Source organism: Tiliqua scincoides, chromosome 5 (assembly GCF_035046505.1).
Source record: "Tiliqua scincoides isolate rTilSci1 chromosome 5, rTilSci1.hap2, whole genome shotgun sequence".
Taxonomy (NCBI): Eukaryota; Metazoa; Chordata; class Lepidosauria; order Squamata; family Scincidae; genus Tiliqua; species Tiliqua scincoides.
Window position 1 is genome coordinate 17,999,738 of NC_089825.1, and position 17,096 is coordinate 18,016,833.

At 41.3% G+C, this 17,096-nt stretch overlaps 1 protein-coding gene across 7 annotated transcripts in view; it reads left to right on the forward strand.

Moving 5' to 3' along the window:
* Positions 1-17,096, forward strand: part of MPP7 (MAGUK p55 scaffold protein 7) — a 123,729-nt gene that overhangs the window by 84,787 nt on the left and 21,846 nt on the right. For all 7 annotated transcript variants that reach the window (XM_066627153.1, XM_066627152.1, XM_066627158.1 and 4 more), the window contains 3 exons: positions 693-767; positions 962-1,158; positions 1,682-1,746. In XM_066627153.1, coding sequence (XP_066483250.1) covers positions 693-767; positions 962-1,158; positions 1,682-1,746 — 337 coding nt within the window. The remainder of the gene's footprint in view (positions 1-692; positions 768-961; positions 1,159-1,681; positions 1,747-17,096) is intronic.

The following is a 17,096-nucleotide window of genomic DNA, read 5'->3' on the forward strand; positions in this document are numbered from 1 at the left end:
ATAAAATGACAACTGTCTTATACCACAATTATAAGAAAGAAAAAGATGTTGCTTTATGCCAGAGATTCTGAACCACTATAAGCACTGGAAATGTTAATAGTAATTGTTACACTGAAGAAGATCATGGTCTAGTTTAGACATAACAAATCATGATGTGAGCATGAGAAAGTCAAATCTCTGGCTTGTATTCTCCTTTTCCTCCTCTCATGCATAAAGGTGAAGATTTAAACCATGTACCTTGTAACAAACCACAGTCCCTCACTTCAACCAAAATTTGGAAACTGTGGTTACCTATTGAGCCAGAATATCAAGCTAGGGGATTAATATCTTGCCCTGTTTACCTAACCTGTGACTGAACAAACCACAGCTTTTTGTATTTGAATGAAATGGAAAACTGCACAGAAGGAAATTTTCCATTCTGTACCTTTATATAAGATCCCAACGTTAGTGCTGGATCATGCTTATAGCAATTGTCCATGCTTATAGCAATTGCCCAAACATCTATTGTTAGTTATGCCTTATCAGGCCTGTGTGTATATACCCAAGTACTGCCTGACATAAACTGGAATCTACGAGCATCAGATTGACTCCTAATTGTACAGACTGCATTGGCCTGGTACCAAATTTGTGTGTTCTTTTACTTGTGTTTAAATTCTATTTAATAGCTTAATTTATCTTCCATATATTTTTAGTCTCAGTCTCAAGGAGCCATTACATTCAAAATAATACCCAGTATGAAAGAAGAAACACAATCTAAAGAAGGCAAGGTAAGAACTCGTGTTTGGGCGGGGGGGGGGGGAAGAAAGGGAGGGGGTTCTTAACAAGATGTCTAACTGAAAGGCATTCTCTCCCCATATGAAATTACAATTGTATGTTAATGTTTGTATGTCACTATGCAGTTAAAATCGAGATTGGGGATTGCATTAAGATATTAATTATAAGCAAGTTACTCCTCTTCCAGATCTTCATGAAAGCTTTGTTTGACAATGATCCCAGTAATGATAATGCAATTCCCTGTAAAGAAGCTGGACTTCCTTTCAGAAAAGGTGATATTCTTCAGATCATGAGCCAGGATGATGCAACTTGGTGGCAAGCCAAACTTGAAGGTGATGCCAATCCCAGAGCAGGCTTAATTCCTTCAAAGCATTTCCAGGAAAGGTGAGCTGTTACAGAGCAGATTTTTTTTCTCTAATACCTAAAAATGTGAAAACAATTATAGTGAACATAGAGTTATGTCTGCCCTCGTGGATTTATACGGTCGATAAACTTTCAAACTTTTGCCTTGTGTTGAAACGTCTGAACTTTGTAAGTTGTTGCCCAAGTAAGTCTGGATTTCCTTACTTGTCTGGTTAGATTAATAATGACAAAACCTGATAGAATATTGCTGATCCAGTTTGGAACAAAAAGCATATGGAAAATAGTACATCAGTATCTGTATCTATATTGATGTACTATGTAATAATAAGAACTGCAGCTGTTCTGGAGAACTTAAACACCCCCCACACACAAAGAAATTAGAGTTCAAGATTTGATTTTGCACCACTTGAGTAGATTGTATTTTGGAATTATATGGTTTTCAAAATGGATGTTTTCAGGAGACCAATACTTAGTGTGTTAATCCCCAAATAGCAATGAAACTAAAGAGTTTGTGTTTCTCTTCCTCTCCCAAACCACTTTATAGGAGACTTGCATTGAGAAGATCAGATGTACAGGTTCAACCCTTGAAAATTTCCAATAGAAAATCATGTAAGTGTGTTGTCTTGATGTGGAAATCATTCTCTTCTCCCACACTTAAAAATGACTTGAATTGGAACAGTTAGTGATGCTGATAATTGTTTATAGTCCCAATCAATAGTGCTTTAGGACAGGTAATGCCTTTAAAGGAGAGTTGTTGTTTTGCTGTCTGAAGCTGTGTCATATGCAGAATGCCTTCATGTCAGTAATGTTTTCTGGACAACCAATTCAAATAATAACAGTGCAATCCTATCTTGCACTGGAACAGGCAGACCAGGAGGCCTGCACTGTATCCAGCGCAAGATAGGGGCCCAAAGTGGCTCAGCTGGAGGGCACGTTTGTGACCCTCCTGGTCCACGCAAGGGACTTGTGCCAGCCCAAGTAGCACTCAGGATTGCGCCCTAAGTTGCACTGGAAACTCTTTCCCTTACCCCCAGGTAAGCCACTGCAGTCCCAATGGGTCTCCTCGAACTTATGCCACCTCAGGAGGTTGCTTAAGTCAGAGGAGAGTGGAGTGGCTTGCAGCCTCTCTGCACTACTCAGGGAACAGGGTTGGGATCCAGCATAACTGCCGGATCCCAGCCCCGCCATCTGCCCCCGGGACCACTGTCCGCCCTCTCTCGCCTGCCCTGGAATGCCTCCTCCCAACGCTCCCCAGACCATTGCGTCGGCTGAGCTCGGTGGAACCAACCCTGCCTGTCAGAGTTGGCGTGGAGCCTGTATCCAGCCTGTATCCAGCCTGTATCCAGCCTCCACGGGCTGGCACGCATCCCTGCGCTGGCCCAGCCAACTCTTGAGGATGCACAAACATGCTTTACGGCACATTTGTGACCCTCCTGAGCCTGCACAAGAGACTTGCGCCAGCCCAAGGCACACTCAGGATTGTGCCTAAGTTGTTTAACATGCCACAATGTTATGTCAACCTAAATTGCAAACAAGAAGTTAGACTTCATTGTTATGAATGGCTTTTCATTCCTAGAATCATACAGATGCTGAATATGAACCTAGTATCTTCTAAAGTACCAAATATTCATTTTCTGGGTAAAACATATGTGAAATAGTCATCTGTTACTTTCTCAAATTCCTATTCCCTCACCACAACCATCATGCCTTGAAGTCTGTTCAGAGCATATCTAGGAATATTGTGCCTGCATATTAAACCCTACCAGATTTGTGTTATACTGTTATTTTTTCCTCAACCAATTTTCTGTCTGTTTTATTTAATCTGTATAGCTGGTGGGGACATTAGTTACTTAAGAAACAAATAAGTTTCATGCACAACACAAGCACTAAAAGGAATACTATGAAAGCATACATTAAGGCATGTATATTAAAATGAAACAAGGGTATTCAGACATTGTGTTCTGTGTATCTGTCATTACTGAAATTGGATCAGAGCAAATTTTTGGAGATTAATGTGAAGTCTGGTCATGTTACTGTAAATAAAATAATAGTACAGGTCCAGCCTCTTTATACACGAATTTTTTATACACAGATTTGACTCAGCACGAATGGCCCCTGCAACTGAGAAGGAATGTGCTGATCCCTGGAGAAGGGAGAAAATGCATCCCTTTAAAATCAGTTTAAAAAACTGAACAGTCGTTTAACAATAGCCTCCTTAATGAGAGAGAGAGGGCAGCCAGCTGACAATCCATCAGTCCTTCTCTCTCCATCGGACCCCTCTGTTCCCCCTGAGCACTTGAAAGGGTGATCATTTTGCATTGGTGAAGGGAGGGACTGAGTGAAGCACCTTTGTAAGCCCTTGGAGGAGGACTGATTGATGGATTGTCTTCTTCTTTCTTATCTTACATCACAAAGGTCATCAAGGCTGTTTTTAAATCATTGGAGCACAGAAACTTTGTTTTTTAAATTGATTTGCTATAGTGCGTTTTTTGCCATCTACGTTAGTGCTTGGAATGGAACTCACACGAATAATTAATCTCAATCTGTAATCATTAGAAGTATCATTATCTTACTCAACCCATTGTGTTCAATAAGACTTGGGCTGTAATTCTATCTAATTAACCAGAAACAAACACTTCTGATTATAATAGTTGAAGTTGGGCAGGATGATGAAATGGCACTCTCTGTATGCAAACTTTGCAGAACTAGTTCCAACAGTCTAAAGGAGGTTCAGTTAGCCTTCATAGAAATGAGAATGGTGATCTAGCTCAAACCGCACTAGGCTGAATAAATCTTCAGTGCACGTTTCGAGGGTCTCCATTTCTTTCTGCATTGATGCCTTCTGTGCATGCCTTCCTTGGTCCATGGTACCATCATGTCACATTGTGTCTACCCTGTAGCATAGCTGCAATACTGCTAGTGTTTCAAGAGATTCTGGGAGCAGTTGCTGTGCTGGGAAGGCCACTGGAATTGCTTGACATTGAAATGGGAATCTGATGGAGGCAGAGCTGAAAGAAAAGGTCATTTTAAAAGGTTTTCAGATATAATGGAACCCGTTAGCAGCTGACTAGGTTAATACTCCTCCTATGAAAGCATGTAATCTATGTTGTTCTGTGACATCTCAGTGGTGCCGTTCAGTTGAATCAGAAAGCGTGAGCTAAAACTACACTTAAATGTGTAGCTCTTTGGTCACCTAGTATTACATTGTATAACTTTTCTATTTAACTTTTCTATTTTCTACTGTCTGTTTCTTAGACATCAAAGCATTTCATTGCTTTGTTTATTTTATTAGAAGTCATCCAGAAAGAAACTTATATACACATTGAATACATAAAGCCAAACCCCAGTTACTTAAAAAAAACAACACAGTACTGTAGCATCAGCTGCTGTTACTTTGAAGTGCATGCATTGAATCCATACTGTATATACTATTTGTGGAAATCTAGGTTTCTGAAGAAAGGTTTACACAGAGGAAAACTGTTGATAAAGAGTCTAGGATGACTTTCATTTAAAAGTGTGTGTTTGCACATCTCCAAAAAATGCTGCTGTTATCTGGAAATTCCGGATTCTGAAAGATTTTCAGAACACAAATGTGAAGTGGCTTTGTATTCAATACATATCAACATGAGAATGTAATGAGTATTTTAAAGACGGCATTCGATTTTAAAGATATTAAATTTTAAGGATTTCATATTTGTATGAAATTGGTTACCATTCTCACAGTGCAATATCTGCATGTGGACTTTTGTACACATTACTGTTTAAACTCTTCTGTTTAAACTTGATCATTTTATATCCTGTATTTTCAAAAGAAAACAGGAGCCTTCAACTAATAGCATTCTTCAGTTATATGTACTATTGTGCATACTTGGAATAATATCAACTGAAACAACAACTTTCTAACATAACCATGAATTTTGCCATAATAACATAGATTGCTTCTATATTTAAGTTATGGCACATTATTGTCACTGGGAAGAAGAAATGTCCTATTTGTAGGATATAGAATAACTATCATCTAGAACTAGCATTTTGTATTGGGGTCGACAAAAATTAATTTATCTGAGATTTAATAAGTACCTCAAATAATAAATAATTATAATGAAAATATAATAAAAAATAAATAATACCTCCAAAATATTTAATTATGCATATTGATCTTAAATGTGAACTAAATTGTATTTTTCTATTTTCTCATTTTCACTACATGGAATTTAATAAATATTTGACTGTAATTTACATCAATATTTTTAAAAAATAGTGTAGTGGATCTACACTAAGGTGAGACGCCAGATTACTTGTATTTTTTGGCTCACCCTCTCGATTGATAGGTGTTTACCAGGGCTAGATGTAATGTCACACCTTCTAGTATCTTGATGGGCAGGTTTAGTAGTTTAGCCCCAGAGTTGAGAGTGTGTGCATGTGATCAGGGGGCTGTTGAATCATTGCAAGCACATGCTGTTTTATTGTATCTGGTACCAGGATATTCGCCTGCATTATTTGAACTTTTTTCTCCTTTCCATCTCGGCTGGGCCAATAAGGATGCAATTCAATACTTGCTGAGAGGAACTAATAAGGATTTGACCAAGAGTGTAGTTTATTATATCCAGCTTATCATGCAGAGACATTGTAAGCGGCTGGAATTTAATAATGTTTTAGTCAAGTTTTTGCTGTTGTTTTGTTATGTTATTTGCTAGTTATTGTTGGTTTTGTGTATTATCTGTTGTGCCAATAAAGATTTTAGATTGGATTGGATACATCAATACAGCTATAACCTGTTATCCATGCATTTTTTCACCCACAGTTTTATCTCAACGCAATGAGAAGTGTCCTTTCAATTAAAGGAAAAAAAAGATGTTTAACAATAGCCTCATTAATGTGGGAGAGAGAGGGAAGCCAGCAGGCAACACAGGCCTACAAAACTGAGGGTCAGAAAAGTTTTTCCCAAACTTTATGGTGGTTTGATATGAATTTGGGGTGCTGATTCCAAAAATGGCATCTGTTTTGCCCTGTCACATCTAGTTTTGGAGATACAGTATAGCCTCATTAGTGAACAAGCAGCTTCCTCATGAGGAAGCCATGGTGTAGACTTCCTCATGAGGAAGCTACTTGAACCATTCACTAATGAGGCTATACTATATCTCCAAAACTAGACGTGTAAGGGAAAACGGATGCCATTTTTGGAATCAGCACCCCAGATATACCCAGGAATTGGTGTAACATTTAAGGAAGCAAAATGTGCGTTGGCCTGTGCAATCCATCAGTCATTCTCTCTCCAGGCGCTTAGAACAGCTTCTTAGAACCGGTCAGGGCAAGTGACCCTTCCCTTCCCTCAGCATGTGAAAGAATGCTAAGTGGTAATGATTACCACCTCCTCCATTCTTTTCCTGTGCTGCAGCTCCTGGTGGCCACTGCCTCTCGCTGCTACCTCGGAGTGAAGCCTTTTTAAGTGCCTGGAGAGAGACTGATTGCCTGATGCATTACAAAGGTCAGCAGGGCTGTTTTTAAATTGCTGGGCAAAGGAACATTGTTTTTTTAAAATGGATTTGCTTTAACGTAATTGTTGCCATCCACATGAGTTCTGGGAACGGAACCCTCATGGATACAAAGACTCAACATGAAGTCTAGGTAATATGCTAATTATATTGAAGTACTTGCTGCTGCTGTGGATGCAGTACTAACCCAATCCTCAGTCTTTTCAGTGTTGCTCAACAGAAGAGTGCACTGTTGAATTTTAGTATTTTTTTTAATGCATCACCACTTTTAGGCTTTATCTCTTCTAAGACAAATCTTTCCATGTCATTACATATTGCATGATCCTGCTTGTGCTGGTTTAGCATGGAGGTGTTTCAGATTGATCTGTGACATTTGTGGATTGCTGCTCTGTATTAAAATTGAACCATTGTGCAGTCTGCTTTCTTTAGAACATATTGCACACAGCTGTACATCTGCTGTATGTACAAAGCAGCAACTTCACAGGTAGCCCTGAAACAAATGCATGCTGGAGTAGTATGAGACAGACATTTGTGGCATCTGATAGTATCTCTCTGTTTATCCATCAGGAATCAACCTTACTGTGAAGAAAAAAATATTGTTTCCAGTTTGTGGGTTATTTCTTCAGTACCGTTATGTTTCCTATCATCGCTTGCAACTATTTTCTGTGTGCTGCATCCTTTTCTGTTCATTCTAACAGAAATTCTAACAGAATTTCTAACAGAAATTCTAACAGTATATATATCCATGCCAAGTATAAGAATAATTAACATTAGTCATAGTACTTAAGATGAATGAGCCCTCTCTGAATGAAATTATTGCCTACTTCCATTTTTTTAAGTTCCAGTTGAACTTTGTTCTCTTATTTGTTTCTATCAGTTGTGCAACTCAACCTTTTCTGGGTAAAAGAAGGCAGGTATGGCAGAGCTAAGGAATTGTGTCCATCTGTAAGGATGTTGTTTTGCATAGCAGTATGTGTTGTGTGTGTCACTTGTGAAGAGCACTTTAAATGTAATAGTTGTCTCTTTATAATAATTGAATCAGAGAGATTCCTAGTTCTTTACTATTCACTGCATCTTTGTACTTTAAAGGGGCACGGTGTAAACATGTTCCTTATAAATTGATAAACCTCTTTTTTGTACTCTCTCTACACCAGAAAACAAAACTCTGCATTGGGAGTCACTAATGCTAGAAGTGGGTGGGTGGGTGAGGGCAAGCAAGCAGAGAAAATAGGCAAAGAACGCAAGCGCATCACAGGATGGCAAACAGGACAAGGGGAAAAGATGGTAAGGGAGAAAGTTGAGCAACTGGCACAAGCGTTAAGTCAACCTTAGTGTTTAATGATTTTGAAATATGAAGTGGCTTTTATTTCCTTCTCTTACTAAACACAATTTAAGTATTTAAAGTAGTGGGGGTTTTTTGCCCCAGGTGGATAAACTGTTGTGTTCAGGGCAGTGCAGACTTAATACACTGCTAAGAGATCTGGAACAAGCTGTTGGATTGTGTGTTCCTTTGCTTTCTCCTGTGTGCTAATTTCTCCCACAACATGATATGTCATTGAGCTGTGCTTCTGTCACCTCTGGAGGACTTTCTGAAGCCCTCAGAGGCAGTGTGTGTCTGCCTGTTACCTCTGCAGGCTTCAGAAAGCCTTCCGGAGGTGACCACTCTGGTCACCTTTGGAGGACATAAGATTGAAGATAGTGGATTCACTTATCCACAATTTTTGGTATCCACGGGGGGGGGGGTGTCTGTTCTCAGGCCCCATCTGTACAGTGTTAAATTGGGTGTGTGCTTGTAACCTAGGATTTGAAACCTAAGTGTGAAGTTGGTTACTCATTCCTGATTATGAACTTATCCAGGTGAATGTTAACCATAGCTAGTGGTAGTGCAGCCACAACAGTGAACCATGGTGAGAGTCAGAATGGAAATTAATGCCCAAAAGGGAAAGGGACTAGGGAAGAAAATGTGTGATTCTCTTCCCAAAGCTCTTTATCAGTGGCAAAGAAAAGTAGTGTTGCATCTATGTCATCAAATTTTAAGTGGGGTTCTTTCGGTTCTCTCCCCCCACCATAAAAAGTATAATTGGGTAGAGACAGTTTTTCAAAAATTTGAGTTGATATTATCTTGTTCTTTGTGCTATTCAGCTATACATTTTTTCCTATTTCTAAGTGTTGTTAAAATGTAAATCATGTCTGCTTGCTTTTTTGGCTATTCTAAACTGAGGAAACAGTTGAGTGTGGTAGGTGTGCTTTCCTTAGCTTTTAAATTCTCATTCTTTCATTGTCTCTTCAGTCCATGTAATCACTTTGCCTCCTATTTTTCCCTTTCTGCTTATCAGAGGAAATCGAAGGTACATGTACAAGTTCACCTGCTAGATGCAGAGATATTGTGAAAAGTGAACTAGACCATCTCTGCTTTAGAGGCGATTAGAATACTAGCACCACAGATTACTGAAGGCTTAGTAATAACAACTAACAACTTAGTTATTGATATAGTTCCGTATGTGTTATTTCACTGCCAGAAATGGGGGCGGGGTCTCTCTCTTTTACTTGGGTCCCACTTAGAAGAATTCTAGGTCCCTAATACAACAGATTCACCTCCTGAAACCTATATGGATTATGTTGGTTCACTTAGGAGCAAATGTGTGCTAATACTTCTTGAATATAAGCAAATAAACCTGAGAAAAAGCAGATATGTTGATTCAAAACATATCATTTAGGATAAAGATGGTGTCAGTCTAGTTTTCATGACTGTACAAAGTCTACAGGTGTAAAGCAAGTTGGTATGTTTTGTATTAAGACTCAATTATTGCAAGTCTTAAGGAATGCATCTTTGGAGCACAATTTCCCTGTGCAAGTTTTACAGTGTTTGGGGTTTTTTCCCCTCCCAAAAACTCTATAGCATGTTTTGCTGTTACCATTTTTATTTAACTGTTGTTGCTTACTGATTTCTTTAAATAATTTATAAAACCTAGAAAACTGTAATTTGTTTTATCGAAGAATCTCTGATATCTTAAAAAAGCATCAGTACTACTTTGTGCTGAACAGAGGTTTGTCAAAAAAAAAACACCTTTCTGTCTGATCCATTGAGCCAAATACAAAAGCTCTTAATATTCTTTGTAAAATTCTTTATCTTTGTGTTTCAGCTATTGTATGCTTTATCTTGTAATAAAATATGAAGTAGAATACCTTTTAAAAATACTTTATTTGCTGTCATGAAAAAGGCAATAAAAAGGCAAAAAGTTAAGTATGCATGCTGCTCTATTCCAGAATCTCTTGTTCAATTATAGAACAATGCATTGATTTACTTTTAAGCAACGGCATATTGAAGGCTTTTTGTGCTATGCTTTGTACAGTTGTCATTTTTAAGTAATTCTTCTTTTGCATTTATGGCTGGGCTTCTAACTATTCTGCTTTATTTCTTGGCTTTTGTTCTGTATGCTTTTACACCATCCAGAGGAAGCTGAATGTGCTGGTCACAACAGCGGAGTCCATATAGGTGAGCAGTTGCTTACAAGAGACTTTTTCTCAGCTTTTTCCTGGATAGGCTTCAGAGTTACAGGTAACAAATGGGCATCACTGCATGTTGGTTACATTAAAAAATGGCTCACTGGATTTGACACAAAGGATTTGCGTACTAATAGTAGCGTATTTACTGATGATGATATTTACTAACTGAAATGCTGAAACTTTGTTTTGAATTAGGGGAAATCATTTATTTGACCAGCTTGCTGAGAAACTAAAATAATCATCTTTAAAAGTGTATATCCATCAGCTGTTCAAAATGTAAAGTTGAATGTCAGCCTATCATAGCTAATTTTGTGTCTTTGGGGGTATTTAATAGAAGTGTAATAGGGACAATGTTTTGTGGGAATTATTTGCTTGCCATTGAACCTTGCTGATAATACTTTAGACTGGCTCACCTTTGTCTACTTACCTCTGAGCAGGGGTTGTCAAAACTGTTTGGGTCATGCACCCCCTTAGGAATATGATGACAGCTACAAAGTTCCCCTCCCCCCAAATGCAGAAACACATACTCAGTTTTTTTGTGCCTGGTTCACAGACACCCACCCCCAAGCCCATTCCTGGACCCCTGGTTAAGAATCCTTTATCTAGAAACTGTTTATTAACTCTTTAGATTATCTAAGAACCATTAGTAGTTTGTTTGTGTGTAGTAGAAGAATGATGGGTTTGGAGAACTTAAGTATATTCTTAATTGATACTTGGAAACTGAAGGAGTATACGAAGATCAAGGAAATGCTATCAAGAACTAAACTATAATGCTGAGGGGGTAAGAAATGGGAGAAATAGAGTTGGAGGATGAAATTATAGTGAAGCAAGAACAACTCTGTGTTAGAACAGTGGGGCTGAGAATTAATAGGCGTCCACTGAGGGAATATCTGTTGCATGATGTATTAAAAGGGGAAGATAAAGTTGAAAATGGTGGACTAGCAATGAGCTTCGTGCTACTGTGCACCCACAAACAGATTTTAATTCTGGTAAATGAATGGCCCAATCCTATGGGTGCATTATGCCAGCATAATGTGCTCCGTGGCTGTTGCAAAAGTGACACTGCTGGAGCATGCAGCCTGGTTGCTGCTGCATGCAGCTGAGTCCATGCATAGATGGACCAAAGACACCTGCCCATGGATAAAAGGCCATGCAGGGGTCAGGAGGCAAGCAAGGAGGGGTGGAACATGGTAGATGAAGTGAGGAGGAGATGGGGCAGGGTAGAGAGCAGATAACGCCATGGAAGAAGGTGTGTTTGACAGCAGTGGCATCTGCCCAATCTTAACTCCTTTTCTGGACCTGATCCACCATCATAGTCTCCTTTCCCCCAGACTCCAGGGTGGCGGTTGAGGGCCTGGAGCACTGTCTGGAAGCAGTGAGGATCTGGATGGGGGCTAACAAGCTGAAATTAAATCCGGATAAGACAGAGGCTCTCCTGGTTTGGAAATCCTCGATGCAGGTGCTGGATTATTGGCTTGCTCTGAATGGGGTTGCACTCCCTCTGAAGGAGCAGGTCCGCAGCTTGGGGGTCCACCTGAACTCGCAGTTGCTCCTGGATTCCCAGGTGGCAGCTGTGGCTAGGGGGGCCTTCATTCAGCTTCGGCTGGTGCGCCAGCTGCGTCCGTACTTGGATCGTGCAGACCTGAACATGGTGATCCATGCTACGGTGACATCAAGGTTAGATTATTGTAACGCGCTTTATGTGGGGCTGCCCCTGAAGACGGTTCGGAAACTGCAATTAGCGCAGAATGCGGCGGCCCATGTGGTCACTGGAGGTAGGCGGTTTGACTCGGTCAGTCTGCTTCTCCGGGGACTACACTGGCTGCCCATTCGTTTCCGGGCCCAATACAAGGTGCTGGTTTTGACCTTTAAAGCCCTATACTGCTCTGGGCCAGGCTATCTTAGAGATCGCCTACTCCCGTACAATCCAGCTCATCCTCTCAGATCATCAGAGAAGGCCTTTTTACAAGTGCTGCCGCCCAAGGAGGTTCGTGGGGCGGTGGCAAGAAATAGGGCCTACTCAATAGTGGCACCAACGTTGTGGAACTCCCTTCCCCTTGACTTGAGAATGGCTCCCTCTCTTGAGTTTTTTCGGCGAGGCCTGAAGACCCTGTTTTTTAAACAAGCCTTCTGATTCCATGGCCTTCTTAACTTTTTTATACATCTTTTAGTTTCTTTTTACAGGCTGAATTCCTCTATGACTTGCTGTTTTATGCTCTTTTTATTCTTATTCTGACTACTGTTTTTATGGCTTCTGTTAATGTGTTTTTAATATGTTTTTATATTGTTAAATCATGCTTTTTAAAACTGTTTTTATATGTTGTGAGCCGCCCTGGGTCCCTTTTATGGAGAAGGGCAGGATACAAATATCATCATCATCATCATCATCATCATCATCATAACCAACACAGACCTGCACCAGTGATATCACAGGTGCAGGTGCAGGTTGAACTAGCAGCAGCTGGGGCTTACCTGGGGCAAGGGAACAAATGTTCCCTTACACCAAGGAGGCCTCAAGATGTCAAAACTCCCCTGCAGAATTCAACAGACATTGAGTTGGCACCATTGCATTGCTGCAGTGGGAATTACGATGGATTGGGCTATATACCTGTTCACCTGATATCAGGGGATGTGCCAGAGCCACAACACCAAGACTCAAGTCAACTCACAAGTCTCTTCCCCTCCTTGATTCAAGTTGCCCACAAGTCATAACTGCAGCCATTGCAACCCATCCATAGACATATTTCAAGTCATTTTGACTCGAGTCTGGGTCATTTTGAAAACAAACCAAGCCCTGGAAGTGGGGGCAAGCAAGCAAGCACACACACATACAAAACAAGAGTCACAAGCCTCACAAAAGTGAGTCTTGTCTCAAGTCTATTCAAGAGTTAGGGTAAAACCCCTGAGTCCTAGTCAGTGCCCAAGGTTTTAACACGCATGATGTAAGTCCGTATGAGTTGTGAAAAATGCATGTTTTCACGACTCCAGTCCAAATCATCCAAGTCTTACCCCATCCCTGCCTGGTGCTGTACAGTATTTCTGATCACCTGAAAGCTATTTGGGTAATAAGGTTGTAGCTTAGTAGAATAGCATATGCTTTATTTGCTATAGTTTACACATTCAATCCTTGAGTTCTCCCCAATAGATCTAGGTAAGATGTCTGCCTAGAACTATGGGAACTGCTGTCTTCTATATGGAACTTCATAGATCAATGAGCAGACTCAATAGAAGACCATTTCCTATGCTACTTTCAAGGTACAGTGGTGCCTCGCTTAACAGAATTAATTCGTTCCGCGAGTCCTTTCGTTATGCGAGTTTTTCGTTTTGCGAAGCGCGTTTTCCCATAGGAATGCATTGAAATTTAATTAATGCGTTCCTATGGGCAAAAAATAGAACAAAGTCAAATTTGGTTTACAAAGTGTTTATTAAGTGCTCTTTAAAGACATACTGTATTTTTCGCTCCATGTAAAGTGAATAGCAGTCAACAGTGGCATTAAGAACCATTATCACTGTCATTAACAAATGGAGAGACTTAAAGGTTTGAGTACTCTAGTTTTCTGGAAACCCCAGGAACTCATCATCGCTAGAGTCAGAATTTATGAAGCTCATTTGCTCACAATCACTGACATCACTTTCTTCGCTGTCTTCCTCCCCCTTCCTTAGGGTGAATGTGATCATAAACTGACATGAAGATCCTCCCCTTACTAGGGTGGACGGGATCATAAACTGACATGAAGATCCCCCCTTCTTAGGGTGAATGGGATCAGGCTTGCGCGGGGGGGGGGGGGGCAGGCTGCAATGGCAGGTTGCTGGGGATCTTTCAGGTGCTTACATTCAGGTGCTTCAGATCTTACATTCAGGTGCTGGATGAGGTGACTGAAGGCACCCCTCCCCTGCTGTGTGTGTGTGGGGGGGGGCAGACCATCTGTGTGTGTAAGAGAAGGGGGCAGCCTGTGTGTGTGAGAGAGGGGGGAAAGTGTTTGTGTTGCAGAGAAGTTGTGATGCTCCAGGCTTGGGGTGGGGGGAAAGAGAGGCTGCGATGCTCCAGGCTTGGGGGGAGAGAGGCTGGGATGCTCCAGGTTTGCGGGGGGGGGGGGGAAGAGAGAGGCTGCGATGCTCCAGGCTTGCAGGGGGGTGGGGAAGAGAGAGGCTGGGATGCTCCAGGCTTGCAGGGGGGGGGGAAGAGAGAGGCTGGGATGCTCCAGGCTTGGGGAAAGAGAGGCTGTGATGCTCCAGGCTTGCGGGGGGCACAAAAACGGGCAGGAGCAAGAACGTGCAACCCTTGACAGGCATACAGGAGCCTGGCCCTGTGAGTGAGTGAGGGGTGGTGAAGAGAGCGTAAGTGTGTGTGTGAGAGGGAGGGAGGGATGCTGACTGACCCGCTGCTGCGCGAGGAAACCCCAAGAACTCATCATCCTTCCTTAGGGTGAATGTGAGCATAAACTGGCATGATGATCCTCCCCCTTCCTTAGGGTGAATGTGAGCATAAACTGGCATGAAGATCCCCCCCCTTCTTAGGGTGAATGTGAGCATAAACTGGCATGAAGATCCCCCCCTTAAAACAAACCAAAACAAAACAAAAAAATTCATCTTGCGAAGCACGGGTCATAAAAATTTGTTGTGCGATTCACCAAAAATCGCAAAACGCTTTCATTCTGCGAGTTTTTCAGTGCACGAGGCATTCGTTATGCGAGGCACCACTGTATAGCAGAGCAGTTGAGCCAACAGAATAGCAGTAGTACTACTGGTAGCATAGTTCAAGTTAGAAACTATAGTATAAAATGCTCATGCTGTCTGATATCAATTTAGCTGAAATATTTTTTTCTCCTTTTTACAACTGCCCTATGCATTTGATTAGGATAGATTATAAACTTTATGGATACACATACACCTTTTTTTTGTTCCAAATGCATTATCAAAAAATTGCATTATTTCATCAAAAAGCAAGGAGATTGTAGCTTTTAAATCAAGAGTTAGGAGACTGTCCAAAGTTTATTCAGACATTGCAAGCAATTCTCTAATCATACCATTTAGCACATATGGTTTTGGTATGATTACAATTGTACAGTCATTTGCAGAGGGAATGAGACAGGAGGAGAGTCTTTTCTTTCTCTTCCAATATGCTTTAACCAACAGGTTCCTCTGCAGCCTTTCTCCACAACTGACTCTCAGAAGGATCCAGGAGTCCTTGCCACCAGGTTGCTCAGTGCATTATCTCCAAAGCGAGCCACGCAATTCATTGATACACTGAATTGGAATCATGGGAATGAAGTAGAATGGTCTAGTGCAATGGTTCACAAACCATGGCTTCAGGACCCACCAGTGGGTTGTGACCCAATTTTTATTAGGTCGCATAACTGACAGGGCAGATTAGGTTATATGCATCAAGGCCTAAACAAGCTGCTGCGGGGGGGAGCACTGCTACCCAATCTCCATTATATTTATAAATCAGGCAGCAGCCTCTATGGCATCAAAAAAGTTTGGGAACCACTGGTCTAGTGTATGCCATTCCAGTGGGATTTCCTGTGTTTGTAGTGGATTCTTGTACTTCTCCCTTTTAAGAAGGGAGGTGGGAAGACCAAGCAAGCTTTGCTTAGGCTAGGAGAAGCCAAATTGGTGCCTGTTTTTTCTTGGTGTAAGCTGGAGACCACAGGGTGGGAGGAATAGCAGCCCCCCTTTGCACCCATTACTTTTGTTATGTAATTTTCATTAGTACTTCTTGAAGCACAGGTGTTTCTTGCTTAACCAAAGAATAGTCTTGCTTAACTTAAGAACGTGATGTGCAAACAACCAGACTTTGTGCTAGAGGTAGACTAACCAAATGTTAACAGGATGCAGGAACTGTCCTGCTTCCTGTTAATGTTCGGTTAGTCTCCTCCCTGTAGCGTGCAGGGACATCACATTTTTGCTTTTAAGGCCACACCTGGAGTGGTAAGGCCACACCTGGAGTATTGTGTCCAGTTCTGGTCGCCGCATCTCATAAAAGGCATAGTGGAAATGGAAAAGGTGCAAAAGAGAGCGACGAAGATGATTATGGGGCTGGGGCACCTTCCTTATGAGGAAAGGCTACGGCATTTGGGCCTCTTCAGCCTAGAAAAGAGACGCCTGAGGGGGGACATGATTGAGACATACAAAATTATGCAGGGGATGGACAGAGTGGATAGGGAGATGCTCTTTACACTCTCACATAATACCAGAACCAGGGGACATCCACTAAAATTGAGTGTTGGGCGGGTTAGGACAGACAAAAGAAAATATTTCTTTACTCAGCGTGTGGTCGGTCTGTGGAACTCCTTGCCACAGGATGTGGTGCTGGCGTCTAGCCTAGACACCTTTAAAAGAGGATTGGACAAGTTTCTGGAGGAAAAATCCATTATGGGGTACAAGCCATGATGTGTATGCGCAACCTCCTGAAAAGGGCTCACCCCAGCACTGTCTGTTCTAGTGGCTGTCTGCTGGTATTCATTTGCATCTTTTTAGATTGTGAGCCCTTTTGGGACAGGGAGCCATTTAGTTATTTGATTTTTCTCTGTAAACCGCTTTGTGAACTTTTAGTTGAAAAGCGGTATATAAATACTGTTAATAATAATAATAATAATAATTTTAGAAATGGGTTAAGTCAGAATGCCAGATGTAGGGGAGGGCACCAGGATGAGGTCTCTTGTTATCTGGTGTGCTCCCTGGGGCATTTGGTGGGCCGCTGTGAGATACAGGAAGCTGGACTAGATGGGCCTATGGCCTGATCCAGTGGGGCTGTTCTTATGTTCTTATGCTTGCATATCACATTTTTCAGTTAAGCAGAATGTTCCTTGATTAAGCAAGAAACACCCATGCTTCAAGTGCTACTAATGAAAAACAAAGGTGCTGTAATGAGCGAGGAGCGCTTCCCCCCCATCTGACTGAATGTGCTGATTCAGGGGGGATGCCTGTAATAATAATCATTTGGGAAGACTATGA